General features: G+C 39.5%; 1 protein-coding gene across 1 annotated transcript; it reads left to right on the forward strand.

Moving 5' to 3' along the window:
- Positions 1 to 528: 528 nt before the first annotated feature.
- Positions 529 to 10,706, forward strand: gpr63 (G protein-coupled receptor 63). Its single transcript, XM_046373649.1, has 2 exons — positions 529 to 1,238; positions 5,784 to 10,706. The coding sequence occupies exon 2, from the start codon at positions 5,899 to 5,901 to the stop codon at positions 7,129 to 7,131; it is 1,233 nt and encodes a 410-aa protein (XP_046229605.1). The 5' UTR covers positions 529 to 1,238; positions 5,784 to 5,898; the 3' UTR covers positions 7,132 to 10,706.
- The last annotated feature ends 10,404 nt before the right edge of the window (positions 10,707 to 21,110 follow it).

Genomic DNA, 21,110 nt, shown 5'->3' on the forward strand with positions numbered 1-21,110 from the left:
AGAGACGGCACGAGTACTCACCGAATCTGTGCTGTTTTGCCTTCAAAATAAGACTGCGTACAGAGAGACGTTGAGAACTTGCTCAGACTCATGGCAGTTAATGGAAAATTAAGTTGCAGCTGGACTTTATATAGCTAAAAAAAAAACAAAAAACATTTGTTAGCATGTGATTAAAGTGTCTGAAACATAATGTTTGAAAATGGAATCAATTGTGATTGAACTCCTCTGTGTGCACCCTTGTTCACATTTCCTTTAAACTGTATTCTCCTTTTTGAAATGAAAAAGTTTACTAGTAATCTTTCCACAGATCTTTACTGGCATCATTACAATAGTCAGAATCCAGAAGTATTCTTGCTACCCTGGCCCAGATCACTGCCAGGGATTTATAAATGCTGAAATCAGGGTTTTAATTTGCACTACCTCAACCACCAAATTAAATTGAAAAGTATAAAAATCTTACATTTATTTCCATTTCTCATTTATTTCTCTCATAAAGGTTAAGTATAGTATGTAAAAGCCCCAAGTAACCAGCCAGGTTATGGCCTGTGTCAGTAGCCACTTCCCTTTTACCCTCTTATTACTTGTTTGTTTGTTTGTTTTTGGGTTAATTTAGCCTAACCTAGTGAGATACACGCAAGTAATGAGATTCAGTCAAAGAGAAATTCTCTCGCCTTCGCTGTGGCATTTATTTTGAAAGTCCACATAGGAAGTGGTATTCGTGCACAGTCGTTGACTTGCCGCTGGCAGCCCACAGTAACTGTAGTTTGTAACAGTGTGGTGTTAATTTGGGCCACATACAGTACATAGCCTGATACGTTTGATGTTGGAGGATGGGTCGTTTATATCTCCCATCTGTATGAAGGAAACCGGGTGAAAAATAAGACTAAAAAGACCAGCTTCTTTATTACTCACTCTATCAAAACGGGGATAATCGGTGTTCACTCTCGTGCTCCTCTGGAAACAAAACGAGACTAACCAAATGCGGAATTTACTTCTTCCATGGCTCCAGTTGTGTAGGTAGAGACATCATCGGCTGTCGCCCTGTTGATTAAAACAATTACCCAGCTACAGGGCCTACACTCTGAAACAGCTTCATTGGCCTACAGTTCGGCAGGAGGAGAACTGTTTGGACTCCAGCGAGGAGGAGAAAGCATTTTGAGCGGCGAGATGCACCAGTTGGAGAATTGAGCTTCATCACTTCAGGCGCTCCTAAGCTTCAACATGGGAGAATGAAGCAGGTAATATCAATGGGGACTGTCCGAACCCAAACAGGGTCGCTCAGCAGTACAATTTTAGTATTTTCTTTCATGTACGTTTGCTAAATCCCGTAAATGTAGGCGTTCCGTTCCAAACAGACGGCGCTCTACGCTGTAGTCGTTTAAACAGATGCAGAGAACTCTCCATAGGCTCTCCATGAATCACTCAGTTTGTCGTCTCAACCATTTTGGTGGCATAACAGCGCAACACTCGAGGCTTTTCCAAATGACCGAATCGTTTTAAAAGCAGGTATTACACTGCCTTACTGAACGGCTGCTGCCGGGTTGTTTTAAAAGCAGGTATTACACTGCCTTACTGAACGGCTGCTGCCGGGTTTGGCCTGAATTGCTCTTCATTGGGGTCGATGAAGTGAAAGTCTCGATGAGGTGTAATTCTGTTCGCCATTGATTTCCTATGGGTCAATTTCCAGAAGCTCACACTTCTCAGTTGTTGAAATTCGGAATATCTAATTGTGGACATTTTATCATTAACGCAAGATCAAATGTTGAGGTTAAAATGTAACGGAATATATAGCATTGTAATGTTATACTGGATTTATGTAGTTTAAATTCCTCTTTGAAATTTCGAGGAGGTAAACGTTAGACCTTCAAAAAGGTGATTAGTATTCTTGACGAGGCTTCACAAATTCAAGGCTGAAATGCCATTCAAGTGTATAGTATTTTTAAAAAAAAAAAAAAAGTTAATTTGCCCTTTTTGGTAAAATCAAGAAAGAGTGGATTTATTACATTTTGACTGCAAAATGAAAAAAAAAAAGATTTTACTCTAAATCAGTGCTAATGATTACATATTACATTTGTACAATTTAAATTGTGTGCTGTCATTTTTTGAAAGAATCACCTTTGAATTAGTATGTAATCACATGAATTCACACACTAGTGGAAAACTAACATCACTTTAAGGCGGCAGAGAGTCATCAAACTGTCTTGCCTTCATCTGCAACATTTTTGAATCCAAAATATTTCTATTTTGAGCACCTCTCTCTGGATAAACAACCCTTATCATGTGGCATTCAATACTCTGCATTTTCAATTCACTTATTTCAAGTTTATTTTCAACTTGAGATTTAAATGAAAAAGGGACATTGTTAACAGTCATTATCCGCTCTTCACTTTTTTCAAATATGAAATTTTAAGAACTGTGGCCTTTCTTTTCCATATATTTATAGTCTCAGACTTAACTTAAAGCATGTCTGTAAGTGTATTATAGCAGTTTTAACCTTGTATCACATTTTATAATTAATTTCTACAGGCACTATAAGATAAAATAAAATGATCAAGTAAAATCAAAGCTACTAACTCCACCAAGTATTATATTGGTAAATATCCAGAAATCAAATGCCGTTCAAAGAGACAGTCATAGTATAGGTGAGATATTTCACATTGTCAGTGTTTTATAATGCCACCTGACATAAATAATCAGAGAGGTTGTTATTGCCAGAAACTAGTAAACCTCACCATCATGAACTTTCTAGGCAGGTTTTAACTTCATTTTGTATTTTCTTACAATTTGAGCTTACAAGATGGGGCTCAAAAGCTCTCAGCATATTCTCTCTGCAATCCTGTGTTGCATAATTGCGTTGTCATATACAATATTTGAACAATTCTCAGTCTTTTAGAACACCAAGTACCAGATCATCCATTTTTACTGCAGGCTTACTTGATTGCTTGGAGGCTGAAGCAGCTATTTCAACATTCCAGGTCACACCACCTCTAAAGGAAGGAAAAGAGATGCAGCATTACCTTCTGTGTAGAGATGGTTCGCTGCAAAGTATGTTCGGTATTGTGATCCACATCCCCCATGTCCCTATAAAATGTACTTTATATAATGGATGTGAAGTGAATGGAGCAGAAAGTAGGCCAAGATTAGACCAGTTTCTTGTTTGTCCTCATTCAGCAGGTCTTCATTGTGATGAAGCAATGGGTAATTGAAGAAGACAATGTGCTCGTCATCACCATTTGAATTAAGCAAAGTCTTCACTGCTGCCAGCCTGTTTATCACCTTACAACAGCTTTTTCTCTCTCGACTGTCTCGGTGACATGCGATAACACCACATCTGTTGAATGCTACACATCCAGCAGCATCGAACCTGTGTTATAAAATGGCTAAATCAAAGGTTTATATGCAGTGTTTTCTTAATAACTTACTACAATTTTATTAGCATTAATTCTGCATCTACATAGAACAAAAATATTCATGAAAGAGCTTCATTTATGTGAAAATGTATCATTTTAAGTACTTCAAAATGGACTCTTTAGTACAGCACATTTATTATTTGATGTTTGCTGCTTAGCAATTGTAAATGATAGCAGACAGTCTGAAATAACAGTGTCCAATGTTTACACATGTGATAAGGGCTTTTATTGCAGTATGTGACTTGTCCCCAGTTGAACACTGGCTGTTGATTACTGGCTGTGGTTAAGAAAAGCACTTTAACAGGATTTCTAATCACATTTCAGGCAAACACAAGAGATGTGTTATTTCTTTTTAAACAAACGCTTTCCAGTTGCACATTCATTCATGCTCTACTCTAGTTCATATTGTAATGCAGCTTTTTGAGAATTACACCTATTTTCTTTCTTCCAGAGATGAAATGATGAAGATTTATGTGTTAAGTACTGAGGACAAGGTTAACCTAGCTTAGCATAAGGACAGGTGGCAGGGAGAAACAGCAAGTCTGACTATCCAGAATTTCAAATGTATGCCTAATAGAGCTGTCACTATTTATTTATTTTCATTATGGAATTATTTTCATGATTAATTGTTCAGTCAATAAAATGTAATGAAATGATATTTAATTTAAAAAATAAAACTTTTATATCGGAGATGCACAGATTGACCAAACCGGAACCGGAATTCAGCTGGTTTTCAGCATGCTCGGCCTGGACCAGGGACCGGCCAGTCAGCCTGCCCTATCTCTGATTCCAAGCCAGTCCATTTTACGCATAGGCAATAACATCACAGCCATTATTGTTCACTTTGAGTGAGGCAGACAAAAAGGTTGCAATGCGTAATACATGTAGGGCCAAAGTAAACTATGGTGGACTACCACAAAAACGTTTGGAACAGCAAATCTAATCAGACACTTAAATCACGATCACTCAGCTGTACATGCCCAGTTTAAAGAAGCTAGCAGAGGAAAAGTGGCTAAAAAGGTGTTTGTAAATACTGTCAATTATAGTTCCTAGAAAGAAAATTGGAATCAGCAAAAATTGGTATCAGCAGCTTACAGCCAATATTTCAAAACCCAAAGGCACTCCAGTCATTATCATAAATGACAAAGAAAAGCAGCAAATCTTTCCTTGAAAAATGATTGATCGAGTATCAGAATGGTTGGCACTTAATTTTCTTTCGATTGACTAATCCAGCAGTCAACTAATCCATTAGTAGACTAATCATGGAAGCTCTATAGCATGCCAAAAGGCCTGAATATACTCCCAAATGGATCTGTACGTAGACGGCTGTCGGCAGCTTGGACGCCTTGGACGCATTTATGTTTATACCACTTGTCTGTCCACATTCCATCATGCCCAGACATGTTCCGTAGCTTGTGGTAGTGTAGTCAGCACAAAACTGGAGGTACACCAGCGTCCACGAGATTTATGTAATGTGGATACTTGCGCACTCATGGATTTGGAAAGTATAATGTAGGCTTAAATCTCACTAATTAATATGTTGTATTTTGTTTGTTTAATCCATACTTAAACCAGACGGTAAAAATGACATTTTGTATTTTTAATGGGAGTTAAACAAAGTAACATTTTCTTGATGAATGTCAGTGAGCCCCAGTTTTGGTTTGGTTTTCAGTACATGGCATCAAACCTCACTGTGAACAGTGTAGGAGGCTGTACACTGGCACTAAGCCTGCTTGTTAACTGCTTAAGTAGGTTTAGTCTGCAACTCCTTCTAAAATGACACATTGTGCTTTCTACCTTTCACTCTGTGCGCAGGTTAAACAAACGAGTTCCATTTATAGAGAGGTTTGTTGGTATAGTGTTGAACTTTGTGGGGCTCAGCTCTGTTCTAGACATAAATTACTGATCTTTTCATCTAAACAGTGTACCAATTCCAAGGTTGATTTTAATCTGTAATCATAACCCTGTAACTGAATCATTCATGCTTTGATTGCAGCTTAAGTTGAACAAATTGTGAAAACAAATTGCTTTTGTTAAAAGAAAGGAAGTAGTATGAGTGTAAATCCACTGGAAATGGCTACATTGCAAGTTCACATACTGTTGAGATTGAAACCATTTTTCAGCATCTAAAGACTGAAGACTTAATTATTTTTTGGTGTCAATACTAATAATTCGCCTGATTCTGCTAAAGAGCAGGTTTGAGAGAAATGATGGTGATGTTAATTAATTATGGGGTATTCAGGCTATGGATTACAGACAACTCCAAGGGGAAATGTGATGGAAATAATTCTGGTTTAATCTGATTTTATAATGCTCTTTCATATGCCCTTTTTGATTCACTTAGCACTCACTCCATTTTTGTGTACATCTTAGGACCTTGCAGCCATGAGGACGGCGCCATGTTGCGTTGAGCTGGGAATGTCTGCATCTATGGCACCATGTTAAGTGTGAGCTCACCAGCGACGATGCCTGTTCACCCTGGGGAAAAATGGTTCACTCTACTATTGGTCCCCTTCCAGAGGCAGGGGACAGTAACGCCAGTCTCTGCTGCCTCGTTACGGGGCTGCTGAACATTTCCAAGAGGCTGTCGATGGAGAATATCTCCATGGCGAATGTTTCCCTGGGATCTCGGTTGCCCTCGGAGCCTGTCCCACCGACAGTGGAAGCCCCAGAGAGCCTGCAAGGCATCAGCCTATCTCTGCAGGTCTTCTTCTGCTTTGTTATGGTTGCCATCCTGCTTCTGGCTCTGTCGGGAAATGTGGTGGTGTGCCTGATGGTGTACCAGAGATCTGCCATGCGCTCCGCCATCAACATCCTCTTGGCAAGCCTGGCATTTGCAGACATGATGCTCGCTGTCCTGAACATGCCCTTTGCTCTGGTTACCGTCATAACCACCAAGTGGATTTTCGGAGACGTTTTCTGTCGAGTTTCGGCCATGTTCTTTTGGTTCTTCGTGATGGAAGGCGTGGCTATACTGCTTATAATAAGCATAGATCGTTTTCTTATTATTGTCCAGAAGCAAGATAAGCTGAGTCCACAGAGAGCTAAAGTGCTCATAGTGGTCACATGGGGACTCGCTTTCATTTTCTCTTTCCCCCTGGCTGTTGGCTCCCCTCCCCTGCAGATCCCTCCCAGGGCCCCTCAGTGTGTATTTGGCTACAGCACTGATCCTGGTTACCACACCTACGTATTGATACTAATGCTGGTCTTCTTCTTCATACCTTTCATGGTCATGCTGTACACATTTATGGGGATCCTGAACACTATCCGCCACAACGCTATCCGCATTCACAGCCACCCAGACAGCATCTGCCTGAGCCAGGCCAGCAAACTGGGCCTGCTCAGCCTCCAGAGGCCCTTCCAAATGAACATAGACATGAGCTTCAAGACCCGTGCCTTCACCACCATCCTCATCCTCTTCTCGGTGTTTACAGTGTGCTGGGCACCCTTCACTGCCTACAGTCTGGTAGCTACCTTCAGTGATGGCTTCTACCACAAAGACAGCTTTTTTCAAATCAGCACATGGGTCTTGTGGTTGTGCTACCTCAAGTCAGCCCTTAACCCTCTAATTTACTACTGGCGGATCAAGAAGTTCCGCGACGCCTGCCTTGATCTGATGCCCAAGTACTTTAAGTTTCTTCCTCAGCTGCCAGGCAACACAAAGAGGCGCATACAGCCAAGCGCAGTGTATGTATGCGGAGAGCATCGCTCTGTGGTTTAAAGGAAAAATCCACCCACGAACACTTCAGTACTGTTAAAAACACATCTTTACATAACGCATCTCGCAGTTTCTGGCCTGTTTTGTTGTTTGCTGGTATACATCTCTTAGCAGATGTTTAGAATAAAACAGCTCTGCTTCGAGGCTGTGTTGGTGGGGGCGTGTTGCTGCAGGTAACAGTGAGAAAATGAAACAGTTAAGCTGGTGTCAAACATCCATTTTAAGGCTTATCAGATACCTAACACCTGTGCACCATGGTGTATAATACTATACAAGATTTTACAGTTTTAGAGTGGAGCTGGGTAATGTTTGAAATTTTCTCATACCAATTTTGAGACCTGAGTTTCAGTGGCCCAGCACTTTTTGGATACTTTATTGTAGGAATACAAACACTATTCAACAAAAGCCACGTTTTTCATTTCACAGAGCAAACTTAAATGTCTAACACAAACAACTATACAGTGACTTATAACTGCATAATAAATTAGAAATTAGGTACTATCTGTCTTTGATAAAACTCATGGATCTCTCACATGCTTTGTTGTGGGGTTTATCACCGTATTCCACAGCATTGTGTAATTTGCTCAGGTGTGACCTTTACATGGATATCATGTCATGTGACAATAAGTGGTTGTGTATGCTCCCCGTTCAGACTTCGAGATACAGTGTGTAGAATATTTTATTACAAATATTCTTCATACTCATGGTACTATTTGATCAAAGAAATATATCCACACTTCGAGGCTCAGCACATTTTGAAAACAACACTATAAACTTAATAAAGCCAGCACTAAAAGATGTTGAGGCTAGATACCCATTCCTACTCTGGAAAGTTGTCACACAAGTCATATTCCTTTAACCACTGAGAGGTAAAGAGTAGAATTTCTTTATTTGATTAATCTGCCAGTCTGTGCTGCTTATGTAAGTGGACAGTGTATTGCTGGATGACACTGCATTGTGGCAAAAAGTTGAGTCAGCGTGAACTGTTTTGCAGCACAACCTTGCATTTTCTTGCAGAAGGTCTCTGCCTTGAAAAATCAACTTTGTAAGGGGCAGCTAGGCTCGCCTTGTGGAAGATGATTTTGGTATTTGTTTCTCATTTTGAAGGGGAAAAATACAGTGGCTCTGCTGAAAACAGTTGCAGTGCTTTATTTTCTATAACACTCCTTAAAAAATAGATGGTCCTGCATGTATTTGCTGGATTTATTTGATTTTTACTTGATATTTTTGAGACTTGAAACTTGATTTTTGAAATTTGAGTTTGTCTTGTAAACTACACTGAAAACCCAGCTCCCTTTCAGTCTGTGAAGATTCTTTTAGTCAGGCCAGGATATATCAAGAAGTCTTTGGGGCAAATTCACAATTGTAGTCACATATAGACTTATTAACATTTATATAAGATGTTTCAAGGTTGAGTTAGCAAAAGTTTTTGTGCTAATAATATTGCAACTCAAATGTAACCCATAATGTTTTGCAGCAGAGTGCAATTTGCCCTTGTCTTGCCTCTGATTCTAATAAGTGGCACACACCAAAATGGCAGCTGACATCACAGAGAAGACAGCAAAGATAAGACTGACTGAAAGAGTAAATGCCCCTAATCAGCTTATAGGAAGCAGCAGGAGAAGAGACAAATGACAATGAATGAGTGACAGTGATAGTCTTCCTGATTGAATTCACAGTAAGCTTCATTTCAGTCAGCAGAGACTTTATGAGATTGAACAATGACTTCATTGGCACAATAATGATTATAAATGTGAAGTCAGTGGTGATTAGACCCCACCATGGCAACCCTTAGGAATATGTTTAAGCCACCACCGAATTTCTGAAGACATGAATTTTCAAGCTTAACTGCATGTGGCTATTAGCACCGGTGTTTGTGATTTGGACTTGTATTGCATAAAAATGGTTGCCAATGTTGCACCAAATATTTGCATTTTACATAATTTAAATACTTGAGAATAGTGTTGTGCTATTTGTGCAGGTTTGACAGCCACAAATGTTATGCAGTCCTTTTGTGAATTTGCTCCTCAGTTTCAAATAACAGACTGAACAACAGGTACATTTGTCTTTGATTCAGTTCTGGTAGAGAAACAACAGGAAAATTCTTTTTAAAAGTGGCAACACTAATCTCAACCACCGGGAGCTTCAGTAGTAGGGCTGGGTATTTTTAAAATGCTTTTGCTACGAGTGCCAAGTCTTGGTATCAATGCCAGAATGATAGCTTTTCTTTTTCTTCTCAGTAGGGTCAACAAGATTACAAAATAGTTTTTTCACTGTTTTTGTTGTTTATTAATCTGCCAGTTATTTTCTTAATTAATTGTTTAGTCTATAAAATGTCAAAGAAACTTGTGTCCAAATAGATTTATTCAAACTGCTTCTTTTTTCCAACCAGCGTTGGAAAAAAACTTAAAACCTAAAGATGATTCATTTAAATGACAAAGAAAAGAAGCCAATCCTACATTTACAGAAGCTGGGACTACTAAATGTTTGACATGTTTACTTGAAAAATTTCTGAAACAATTAATTATCAAATTAGTTGGCAACTAATTTTCTTTTGACTGACAAATTGATTCATTGACTAAGCTTTGCAGCTCTATTATAAAGCTGTCCAAATATTTGATGCCAGCTTTTTATACTTGACAGTTTTTAATCCTTGGTTGTATAAACGCAGATTGTTCAGTACAAAAGGCATTTAAATTGGATCACCAGCTTTGCAGCAACAAGATATCTCCGAGGAAGAATACAACCTTGAGTAAATGTGCTGTCTTGCTCTTACGCCATCTCCATACAGATAGTTTATCACAGTACACACATCTTCACTGAGGGCGATGCAGTGTCTTTCTCGATAATATAAGAAACCTATCAGTGAAGCAGTTGGCCGAAGGAAATTATAAAAGTAACTCCTGGAATGCACTGAATGGCACATACTGTGTGTGAGTAAAACGGGTGAATTTTTCCTTTAATATTGTACTGAGAAAACAGGCGCTGCTGGCTTTGACTTGACCTTATGTCTTTTGTCCCCACTGGAGTCACGAGTCACGGGGAAGGGACAGTGTGTCTCAGCTGCATAGAGCCTGTTTTACGAGGCATGTAAATTAACAGCTTAAATGGAATTTGAGTGTGGTCCAAAAGATGCTACCACACATTTGAATGTGTTTATTTCTATGTAAATGTTTTGGATGTGCCTATTGATTAGTCCATTTACCAGTCAGAATGCTGCTATATCTGGTGAAAATGTGCAATTTCAGTGTACTGTACTGTTGAATGTAATAAAGAATTAGACATTTCTTACCTTGGTAAACTGTCTTGTATGTTTTATCTGTTGTGGATCAGTGGGTGATTCCTTGTCAATGTGATTGGTTGGATTGGGTGACATAACGGTGTATACCAGGAGAATGGAATGGTTTCTGTATGCCTGTGGTAAAAAAATAGCTAAGAACAAAGTACATTTACACATACATATACTTTATGCATATACTTTATTTTTAATACAAAATATAATCACCAAATAGATACACTACCTTTACAAGCCTCAGCATCAAGTGATGGACACATCAGTGAATCACTAATTCTAGTCCAGAAATTAAAATTTAAAAATTGCACAAATAATTCTGCACTGTGGTAATGTCACATTAACTTACAACATCTGAGTACCTCTGCTGTATTGTAAGATAAATGAATATCTGTAACCTACACTTAACAGCAATTACAAAAATAACTACTGTTTGCATTGTCAGTATTTTACATCATTTCATTAAACCTTTCCTAGCCATAAAAAAGTGCTGGCTTTATGTCTGGCTTTAGATATTTTTCAAATAATTTTTTCAGTGTTGTGAGATCCACAATCTATTCACTTCCATTGTATCAGGTAGAGGCAAAAATCTGAAACACAGATATTTCAAAACCCACACATTAAAAAAAAAAAAAAAAAAGCAATAAACTATTTGCAGGTTTGAATAAATTTTTTTCAAACCATTTTGACCATAATGGTAGAAAAATCAAAGCATGCGCGAACAGCAGCTGCCAGCCAAATCTCGTAGCTCAGAAAAGTTACGGTTCATCATAAAGCTGTTGAAGTATGAGACTGAACATATGTAATTAGAAGACTACAAACCCAACAGTCTTGTAAGTAATGTCATCTCATTTAGTGTTTACTCATACTATGACTTCACCCATCATATGTGTAGTTCATGGCACAATCCATCCATTTGTCTCTCCCATTAACCACCATACATATTCTTTTCTGAAATACGGTTCCAAGGAGGATATTGGAAGTGGGAGCTCCGTCGCCTTGGATACCTACATAAGCTAGGTTCCTGAGGCATGTGAAGCTCCATAAATGTTTTTTAGACTAAGAAGCTTCACCTGACTTTCCATCATCATAGGTTTGAGTGGATAATGATGAAATTTCATTTTTTGGGTGAAGTCTTCCTTTACGTTCCCAAGTAATTCCTGTATATAATGTAATTCATCAATTTGAATGAACATATCTGTGGATATTTTCAGGTCATAGCTACAGCTAGGCTAGTCTGGTCTCAATGAGAGAGGCGAAATGTCTTCAGAGACATGTAAATCCCACTGAGATGACTCTGAATTAAGTTCTTGATACATTTATGTTTGGGTTATATTAGTATAAGCTCTTTGTAAATACATACAGTACAATACAGTGCGTACTGTTTGTAAGGAGTCACGTTTGATCGAGCCGAGTGTTTTTATGTGATGCCTCCGTGCAAGCCCTGTGTTAATTATCCTCCTCCCAATGCGTCACCTGTGTCTTCTCTTTCCACCCAGGGACTCCACTTCCTGTCATCATCTCCGCTGAGTGCTTTGGCGAGGGCGATATACGCCCGCTGTGAATTCATGCACTACTCCTCTGCATGATGATTTTCCCTGAGCCTGCTCTGACTTTGACCGGGCCTGCCAGTCGCACGCATAACAGTCGAGCGTGTTGTTCAGTGCAGCTGATAATAGAAATGCTGGGGAGCCATATCAGCTGCCATGCCTGACAACCAGCCTTAAGTCTGTTCACAGTCTCTCAGTTCGGTTTGGTATAAAGAAAGTGTTAGCTCAGATTTCTGCTTGCAGTGGATTATGCCACAGATGTAGACTTAGAATCTGAGTGTAGTTTTTCATTTAATTTTCTGGAAAGGATTACCAGCTGGGCAAACAGAGCAATTAATGTTTAGTCATACTTCTATATCAATATAGGCATAATCAAAGAAATTCAATTGGAAGAAATCTTTTTTTTGCCTCTAAGCAGGTTTATCCAGCCCTGCAGAATTAAAGCTTTCAAATCCTTTATGCCACATGAATATCAAATATGTGCAGTGCGCTCTTGAGGCTGTGCAGTAAATTAGAGTTTGAGTAAGAAGAGATAAGAAATAAAATAGAACTTAAAAAGATATACAAAAGAAAGAAATTCACAAAATGAAATAACATTAATCATAATGAGTAAAACTGTTGTGTGTTGGCCCAATATGAAAGTGGGCTGTGTGTATTTCACTACTGAAATGTATGGGTTTTTTTATTCCTATTTTGATCACATGCACTCAAAATAAAATAAATCCAAAGTTACGCAATTCAAGGTTTTGCTGCTGAAAGGATTTCGGAATCACTTCTTCAAAATCAAATTAAGATTTTAAGGGGAACTTTTCTGTAATCGTGTAAAGCCAAACCATCTCATTTACCCCTCATGTTATCCAGCCACACACTGTCATAGAATGTGCCTGGGTCAGCTCGGTGCATCTGCATAGGTGACTTGTTTCTTACATTGAATTTGACTCTGTGTGTGTGGGTGTGTGTTCTAAACACACTCGCTCTTGTTAACCTTGGACATTTACACAAAAAGCCACTTGAGTAACTTCCATGCCCAGAAGCTCTTTGTAATAAGAAGAAAAGCATCTTTATTAGCTCGCACCATATTTCTCTATTTCATGTGTGTTTGTATACAGCGATAAAGAAACATAAAAACAACATTGTCTCAATGCTCAAATCTGACAATAATTACCATCAGCTGTGGCAGGACATTGCAGCACATTTAAGGAATGGAATCTATGCATTTGAGGCTTGATCAAGTATAGTACACATGAAGAAAGCCACCAGAATGTACCGTGTTTGTGATCATGACAGACTTCTGTCAGGAACCACACTACGCTCAAGTTCTGGCGCTTCTTAGCAGGAGAGTTCCAGGTTCAAATCCCGGTCTGGGCCCTTCTGTGCAGAGTTTGCATTTTCTCCCTGTACCTGCATGGGTTTCCTGGCTTCTTCCTACAACCCCAAAACATGCACATTAGGTAAACTGGCCACTCTACATTGCTCCCAGGTGTGTGGATGTCTTTATGTGTCAGTCCTGAGAATGGCTGGCAACCAGTCCAGGGTGTACCCCAGTCCCTCCAGTGACCCTGACAGATAAGCAGTATAGAAAATGGATGGATGGATGGAAGTCAGAGCCCATTTCCTGTCAGTGGGATAGCCTGTGTCATTCTGTTTTGTCCAAGTCAATCAGGTCCGTCATGTTCAGTCAATACAGAAGCTGTTGTAGCACTTGCAACGACTGACTGAAAGGCTAGAAATCTGCCTGTTTGAATTTCGTATTTCTGTGAATTGAGTTAACAGAACTCAGTCTCATCTATACTTGACTCCATTACTTTCACTGTTTTTCATGAATATAACTAGCTAGCTATGCAGCGGTCACAACACCTTACAGGCTTATTTGAATCAGTGAATAAAGCTTAAGATGGGATTGACGAATCACAGTGTATGAGAGTGATAAGTTGGTATAGGTAATAATAAATAATAATGACGACATGACTAACGGTAAAATATTAAAGCTTGATCTGTATATAGAAATACATGAATCATTGTCTAATATGATACCCACTGATACAACTACCTGCCCACCTAATGTTGCTTGTCTCTGGTGAATATGATTCTAAGTCAATATTTAATTTGAATCAGCCTGTCTTTCAAAGCATCCCACCTTTAATGTCAGCCCAAAAGACACATCAAAGAGAAGTTGATCTGTGTGGACTGTGAGACATGAAAGCAGAGCAAATGAGGTTACTGGCAGCTCGTAGGATCGTGTGGAAGCTGGCGACAGTCAAGGAAAGGTCAGCAGGCGGTTTTTCCAGCAGATATCTGACTGGTGAGGCCTTTGGCGACCTGTGACCCTTTGCAGCTGGTCAGTTACACATTCTAACAATGAGACGAGTTGAGTTTGAGTGGTTCCAGACTTGTGATTGGAAAGGATGGCGTTCTTAATCAGCTTCCTCCCTGGGATTCATTATGCAGACAGCAGTGAGTAATGAGCGTGCTCAGAGCTTTGAAGCTCACTTTAATCATAGCACTGAAGACTATTACTAAGCAACAGGAACTTGCAGATGTCTCAGGAGGACGCATGGTGACGGTGAATGGAGTGATATTCACCTAAGGAGATAAGATAATGTCAAAGAGGCGCTCATGGTTATCCAACTATGTGTACTGTTCTGCCATTGTTATTATTCCATTTCAGTATGGCTCAGTTTTACAGGCCGTGGCGGTTGGTTTGGAGCATGAGCAAATCGCTTGAAATCCAGGGAGCAGAGAACAAACAACTCAAACCAGAGATCATCGTTCATGCAGGCCAAAGATTTGACACAAAGCTGCTGTGGTACACACAGTGAAATTGTGACTGACATGAGCAGAGGCCAGTTGTGTGTTTTGTGTTTTTGAACACAAACATAAAAGCTGTGCATTACTCTACTGTACAACTTTGGCCTGAACTATTCTCCATTGTTTTTCCATTTAATTGTAATTCTTAGGAAAGTAGATGACCATAAAAATGGATGGTCATAGACAAGTCAGTAGATGTGTTGGAGTTCTTAAAGAACCAGAGCAGTGATTTTACATGTCTAAGGCAATACTTATAACATCACTCCCAACCACTTACCAAGTCATTTTAGTCATTTGCCAAGTGTCCTCCCTGTAGCCATTAGTTTTACTTCATTTTACTTATATTTCATTTTGTGACAAAACTGCTTTCAGTCTAGTTAGGTTTAGGCACAAAAACACCTTGTTAAAGTTAGGAAAATATTATATTTTGCCTTAAAATACTGAATATTATCTGCTTATATGTTGGTCAAAGTTGATTGTCAAAAAGTATTTGACAGTCAGCACTGTGAGAATACACGACTTCTACTGAACAGAGACCACAGTGTCACAAGTGTCATTCAGATTAATAGCATATTGCTGTATTAATTCATTCTGCTGTTACATAACAAGACTACACAATTACACACTTTTGTCTCTGTACGTTGCTGCAGTCATCTTTCCCTCGACCCTTACTAGGCTCCCAGCTCCTGCTGCCACAGAACATCCCCACAGCATGATGCTACCACCACCATGCTTCACAGGAGGAATGGTATTGGCCAGGTGATGAGCAGTGCCTGGTTTCCTCCAGACATGACGCTTATCATTCATGCCAAAGAGTTCAATCTTTGTTTCATCACACCAGAGAATTTTGCTTCTCCTTCAGGTGCCTTTTGGCAAACCCCAGACGGGCTTTCATATGCATTTAACTGAGGACTGGCTTCTGTCTGGCCACTCTGCCATACAGGCCTGATTGGTGGAGGGCTGCAGAAATGGTTGCCCTTCTTGAAGGCTCTCCCCTCTCCACAGAGCAACACTGGAGCTCTGTCAGAGTGACCATTGGGTTGTTGGTCACCTCCCTGACTGAGGCCCTTCTACCCCGATCACTCAGTTTAGTTGGGCTGCCAGCTCCACTGTGCTCTTTGGGACCTTTAATGCAGCAGAAATCTTTCTGTACATTCCCCAGATCTGTGCCTCAACAATCCTGTCTCAGAGGTCTACAGACAATTCCTTTGACTTCATGGCTTGGTTTGTGCTCTGACATGCACTGTCAACTGTGAGGGCTTATATAGACTGGTGTGTGCCTTTCCAAATCATGTCCAATCAGCTCAACTTACCACAGGTGGACTCAACCTCTGAAGGATGATCAATGGAAACAGGATGCACCTGAGCTCAATTCTGAGTGTCAGGGCAAAGAGTGTGAATACTTATCTGCATGTTACATTTTTTGTTTTTCATTTTTAATAAATTTGGTAAAAAATCAAGCAAACTTGTCTCACTTTGTCATTATGAGGTATTTTGTGTAGAATTTTGAGGGAAACAATGAATTTAATCTATTTTGGAATGAGACTGTAACATAACAAAATGTGGAAAATGGAAGCGGTGTGAATACTTTCCAGATGCACTGTATATAGTGGTAGACATCAAGGTGCCAGTTCACTGACCCATTGCCTAAAGTCCTTTAAAATAATGACAAAAGGGACAATTTTCAGCAGAAGTTAAACAGTTGTACTTTGTCATCCTTAAGTACTCTGACTGGGACAAAAAACAAAACACAGACACGTCTCTTCCAGAGATACAGTGTCTTTTTTTGGTTATTTTTTAGTTTTGAAAGTTGTGACACACTAAAATATTGTAACAGTAGCACAAATACCAAAGTAAACTGAAATATAAAATAATAATAAAAAAACAGTTACTGGTCTTACCAGAACTAGTCAGGCTGTAGTAGCAAACGTGAGTGTAACCCTGAGAGTACTGAAGTGAGGAGGAGTTTCTTTCATAGCTTTTAAATCAACTTTTCAGTGGCAACTAGAACACTGTGTTTTCCTTTTGTCAGAAGTTACATAGTGACGCTTTAAGCTCAAGGCTAAAACAGATCTGCATAATTTTCTTTCTGCTTTCATGCAACATTCACATCCACAATTTTAGCAAATTACATCCAACTTGATCACTTGGGATGGGACAATATGCTGTCAATATTGATGGTGTACTAGAATTTAAAGTGAATTCATGACATCAAAATCAAACTGACTGGGTGAGAGAATGAGAATTTGACACCAACAGCCATGTTTCTTTTCCCCCGCAGTCTTCTATCAGTGCAGTCTTCTGAGGCTGTGATGTTTCACAAAAAGCAGCTGATTGTTGCTTTCACACTGTAAAGCTGCTGTTCCAAGAATCCTAACAGGAACAAGCGCTGGGAGCTCTGGGTAACTGTGAGCATATCTTCTGAGAATCTTAAATCCTCTGTGTGGGCTTCATGTCCTCAGTCCTTGAAATGTAGATGCCTTGGAATATATTTTCAGTTCAGAGAGGCATCGTCTTGTTGCCCATAGTGACAGTAACGCAGTATTCAAATTATCCGGCAAGGGCAGAGTGACAGGTCAAGAAAATGTACAATTGCGCTGCTTGAACAATGGTCTATTAGCTCCTGAATCAACATAAGGAGTGTGATTGCTCAGATTAACACAGGATTTTAGAAATGCTTGTATGCATAATGTTGTTGCTATGCGCTGCCAAGGGAGCCAGAGTCACCCAGTGTACCTGTAACCATTAGTACATGATGAACAGAGGTGCATTTAAAAGCGGCTTTTAGAGTTTTACATAAACAACATTAATTGTACTGACTGGATAAACATGGACCATATTGACTATCTGAGCCACTAATACGGTCCTGTATCATTTAATGGAGAGAATGTGGAACTAACTGCTGTCATTAGTGACTGATTCTCTCTGAGGCCAAATTCAAATGGACCTACGTGTGGCCTTCAAACCTATTTTCACTTTAAACAAATTGCACTGCTACTACAGAGGTAACTATATTAATTTACTCAACAGTGCACCAAACTGCAGTTTTAAGCTACTGGTACAACTTTATTTCCATTATAGGGAGGTAAAGGATTGATCTTGTGTTATTCAACATTTTTTTATGGGGCACCCCCAAAGCCTCCATTTAATATTTCCCATTTTTAGATATGGCATCATAAATTCAAAATGGGGGAGGAAAGATGTACGAATTACCTCCGGAAAAAAAAGATAGATCGATACTAGGAATTTTTATTTTTATCCAGAGTTTCAGTACTTCTTTTTCTGTGAATGGAAATGTATCTGTGTTTACTCCAATGGCTATATTCCCCCTTCTGACATATATACTGACATTTAGCTGTGGTATTGTGTTCTCATCCGTTCATCTGCCTGGCCTAATCTTGAGCAGCTGTAAATCATCGAGGCATCAAACAAATAATTAAAACCCAACATATCCCAATGAACGCTTGAACATACATCAGTGTGATTAAGAACTACCAAAAATGACATAAACCATCTTTTGGGAAAAATATAGGTCCCATCTGCTAACACGGAGGGGGAGGGGCTAATGATCTGTACTGCAGCCAGGCATCAAGCGGCAATCCCAATGTGTTGACTTCATTTTTGCGGATGTCTCATATCATCCGTCTTCATACAAAGTCAACGATTTGGCCTTGTATAAGTTCTACCTTATTTGGTATGTTTTATTTAATTTTCTGATAGAATTTACTAGTTTTGTAAAAGTGCAACGTTGCACAGTGCAGCTAATAGTCTTCAGATGTTATCTGAATACACAGAATATGAAGATTCATGGAAAAGTTGGAGAAAAATGATCATATGGAATTTAACCAAGCTAAAGGAGTCATGTTCACAACACTGACGATGGCATACACCAGTAATATGGTGGTCTTGCATTATTCTTATATGTTCTCCTGATTTAGATAGATAGATACTTTACTGACCCCGAGGGAAATAGTATTTACATACTATATACTATACTATATATACTATATATTATACTATATTTATATACTATATATATTAGACGGTCTGTTGTTTTAAAGCTGGTTTTATTTAGGTACAGATGTCATACTTATTCCGCCACTGCATGCACTGTATATATGTATGCTATTCTGGAAAAAGAAAATGGAAATATATTTGTGATCCACTAGTCTGTTTTTCTGCAGTTTAAAGGGGTTGGTGTGGTGTGGTAAATTTTGTATTGGTATTTTGTATTGGTATGAATCATATTCTGAGAGTAGGAGGCTCTGTTTTTGATTCTCTCTTTCAGAATGAAATTCCACATTTGACATGTCTCACTTGCCAAACCCTGAGGCCTCGGTGGAAAACAGAAACCAAAAAAAAAAAAAAAGAAAGAAAAAGAATCCGGCCTCCGTGCGGAGATGCTTGTTTCCATGGTGACACGGCGCATGTGCTTGTGTGTATGATGACCTCACGAATGCATATTCTCCTCACCAGCCTCTTGTTCTGCTGGGATGCAGACTGTGTGTCTGCCTCCACACAGCACACGGTGCAGTCACATGTCAGGTTCCGGTTGAGAGGAGGACTCTGTGCTCACAACGTGACAAATTCACCACGCGCTGATCCTTCTGACAACCTATAGTTTAGGTCTCTTTCTGTCCTTCTATCTTGAAAGATGGTTCCCCATCCCGGTTACAATATTTCATAGAATCTTAGCTTTTCACATAGAAAAAGGAGAGTTTGATCGTTCTCATCAGGTAATTTGACACCTGGCTCGACACTGTACCACAATGTATTGTTAAACTTGTTACAGTGGTTAAAAGTAACCAAGTATGTTAATATAGCAAGCTTTTAACATAAAAACACTTTGCTTAAGATTCAACTGGTGGTTTCCAAAGTTTTTGGTTTTTAAAGACTTAGAATCAGCAGCTTGTAGTCAGAGTCACATTTCTGTTGTCTGTAAGTTGATAACAGCTTCACCAAATACCAAATTTCTCTCTAAACTTCCGACATGCTTTCATATAAGTGTTCAAATGACCAGTGCATTTTTCTGCTAATACTCATGCACTTGCGTGGCATGGTGGTGCAGTGGTGAGTACTGTCACCTATCAGCAAGAGGGTTCCATTTTCAAATCCCGGTCTGGGCCCTTCTATGTGGAGTTTGCATGTTCTCCCTGTGCCTGCGTGGGTTTTCTCCGGGTTCTCCGGCTTCCTCCCACAATACCAAAAACATGCACATTAGGTTAATTGGCTACTCTAAATTGCCCCTAGGTGTGAGTGTGAGAGTGTGTGGTTGTTTGTCTTTGTGTGTTGGCCCAGCGATTGACTGGCGACCAGTCCAGGGTGAACCCCGCCTCTCACCCGTAGTCAGCTGGGATAGGCTCCAGCTCCCCCGCGACCCTCACGGATAAGCGGTATAGAAAATGGATGGATGGATTGATGGATGGATGTTAAGTGGACAAAAAACCCCCCAAAAGAGTTAAAAGATGCTGAAAAGGGTCTGTAAAATTAGTTCGTGCTGAATGAACAGCACACAATGACTTAAGATAATAGTGTGCTGCCAATAGCAGCTTTGAGAAACTCCTTTCCTTTCTTGTTCAACATCAGTGCCCACATGAACAATCATAAATTCATAAAGAAGTGGATTTACCAGCTTTGTGTGGTAGAACTTCACCAGTGTGCAACGGAGCCCTGAACCCTCCCCCATCTAGCAACTTTGGGATGAACTGGAATCAGTTGCATGTCCCTGCAGCCAAGGCCCAAAACCTGTGGGATGGACTTCCCAGAACAGTGGAGGATGGTTTTACAGCCTGGTATTGGAGTGAGGTGTTTCAAAATGACTTGCTTGTAAGTTAGGGTGTCCACACACTTTTGATTCTGCAGTGCATGCATCTCCGATGCTGTTACTATAACTGTGGTATAATCTATATTTAGTTAGATGTCAGATGTTAACTGGAGCACATATTTTCTGGCCTTCTAAAACTGGATCTTATCACTCATTCGGTGTTTGGCGCCCTCTAGTGTTACAAAGGAGAATTAGACATAGAAAGACAAACCTTTTGTGAAAGTTATGTAAGGTTGTGCAACTTACCACAAGAGGGAGACAAACAACTCACATTTTCCTTTACTTTTCACTCAAATATCTAGGAGATAAATAAAATTCCAACATTCCTTGGGTGGATGTTATTTGTTAGTTCTAAGTCCAACAGTGACAGCCAGAAATGCTCATTTTTAATTTTCCAGGATTATGATAAAATGATCTCAGCTCAAACTACTTAATCAGTAGTTTTGGAGGTTTCAAGTCATTTTGAGCACCTGTAGCCCTTTCATCAAAGCCGAATTATGAATTAACT

Source organism: Scatophagus argus, chromosome 19 (assembly GCF_020382885.2).
Source record: "Scatophagus argus isolate fScaArg1 chromosome 19, fScaArg1.pri, whole genome shotgun sequence".
NCBI lineage: Eukaryota > Metazoa > Chordata > Actinopteri > Scatophagidae > Scatophagus > Scatophagus argus.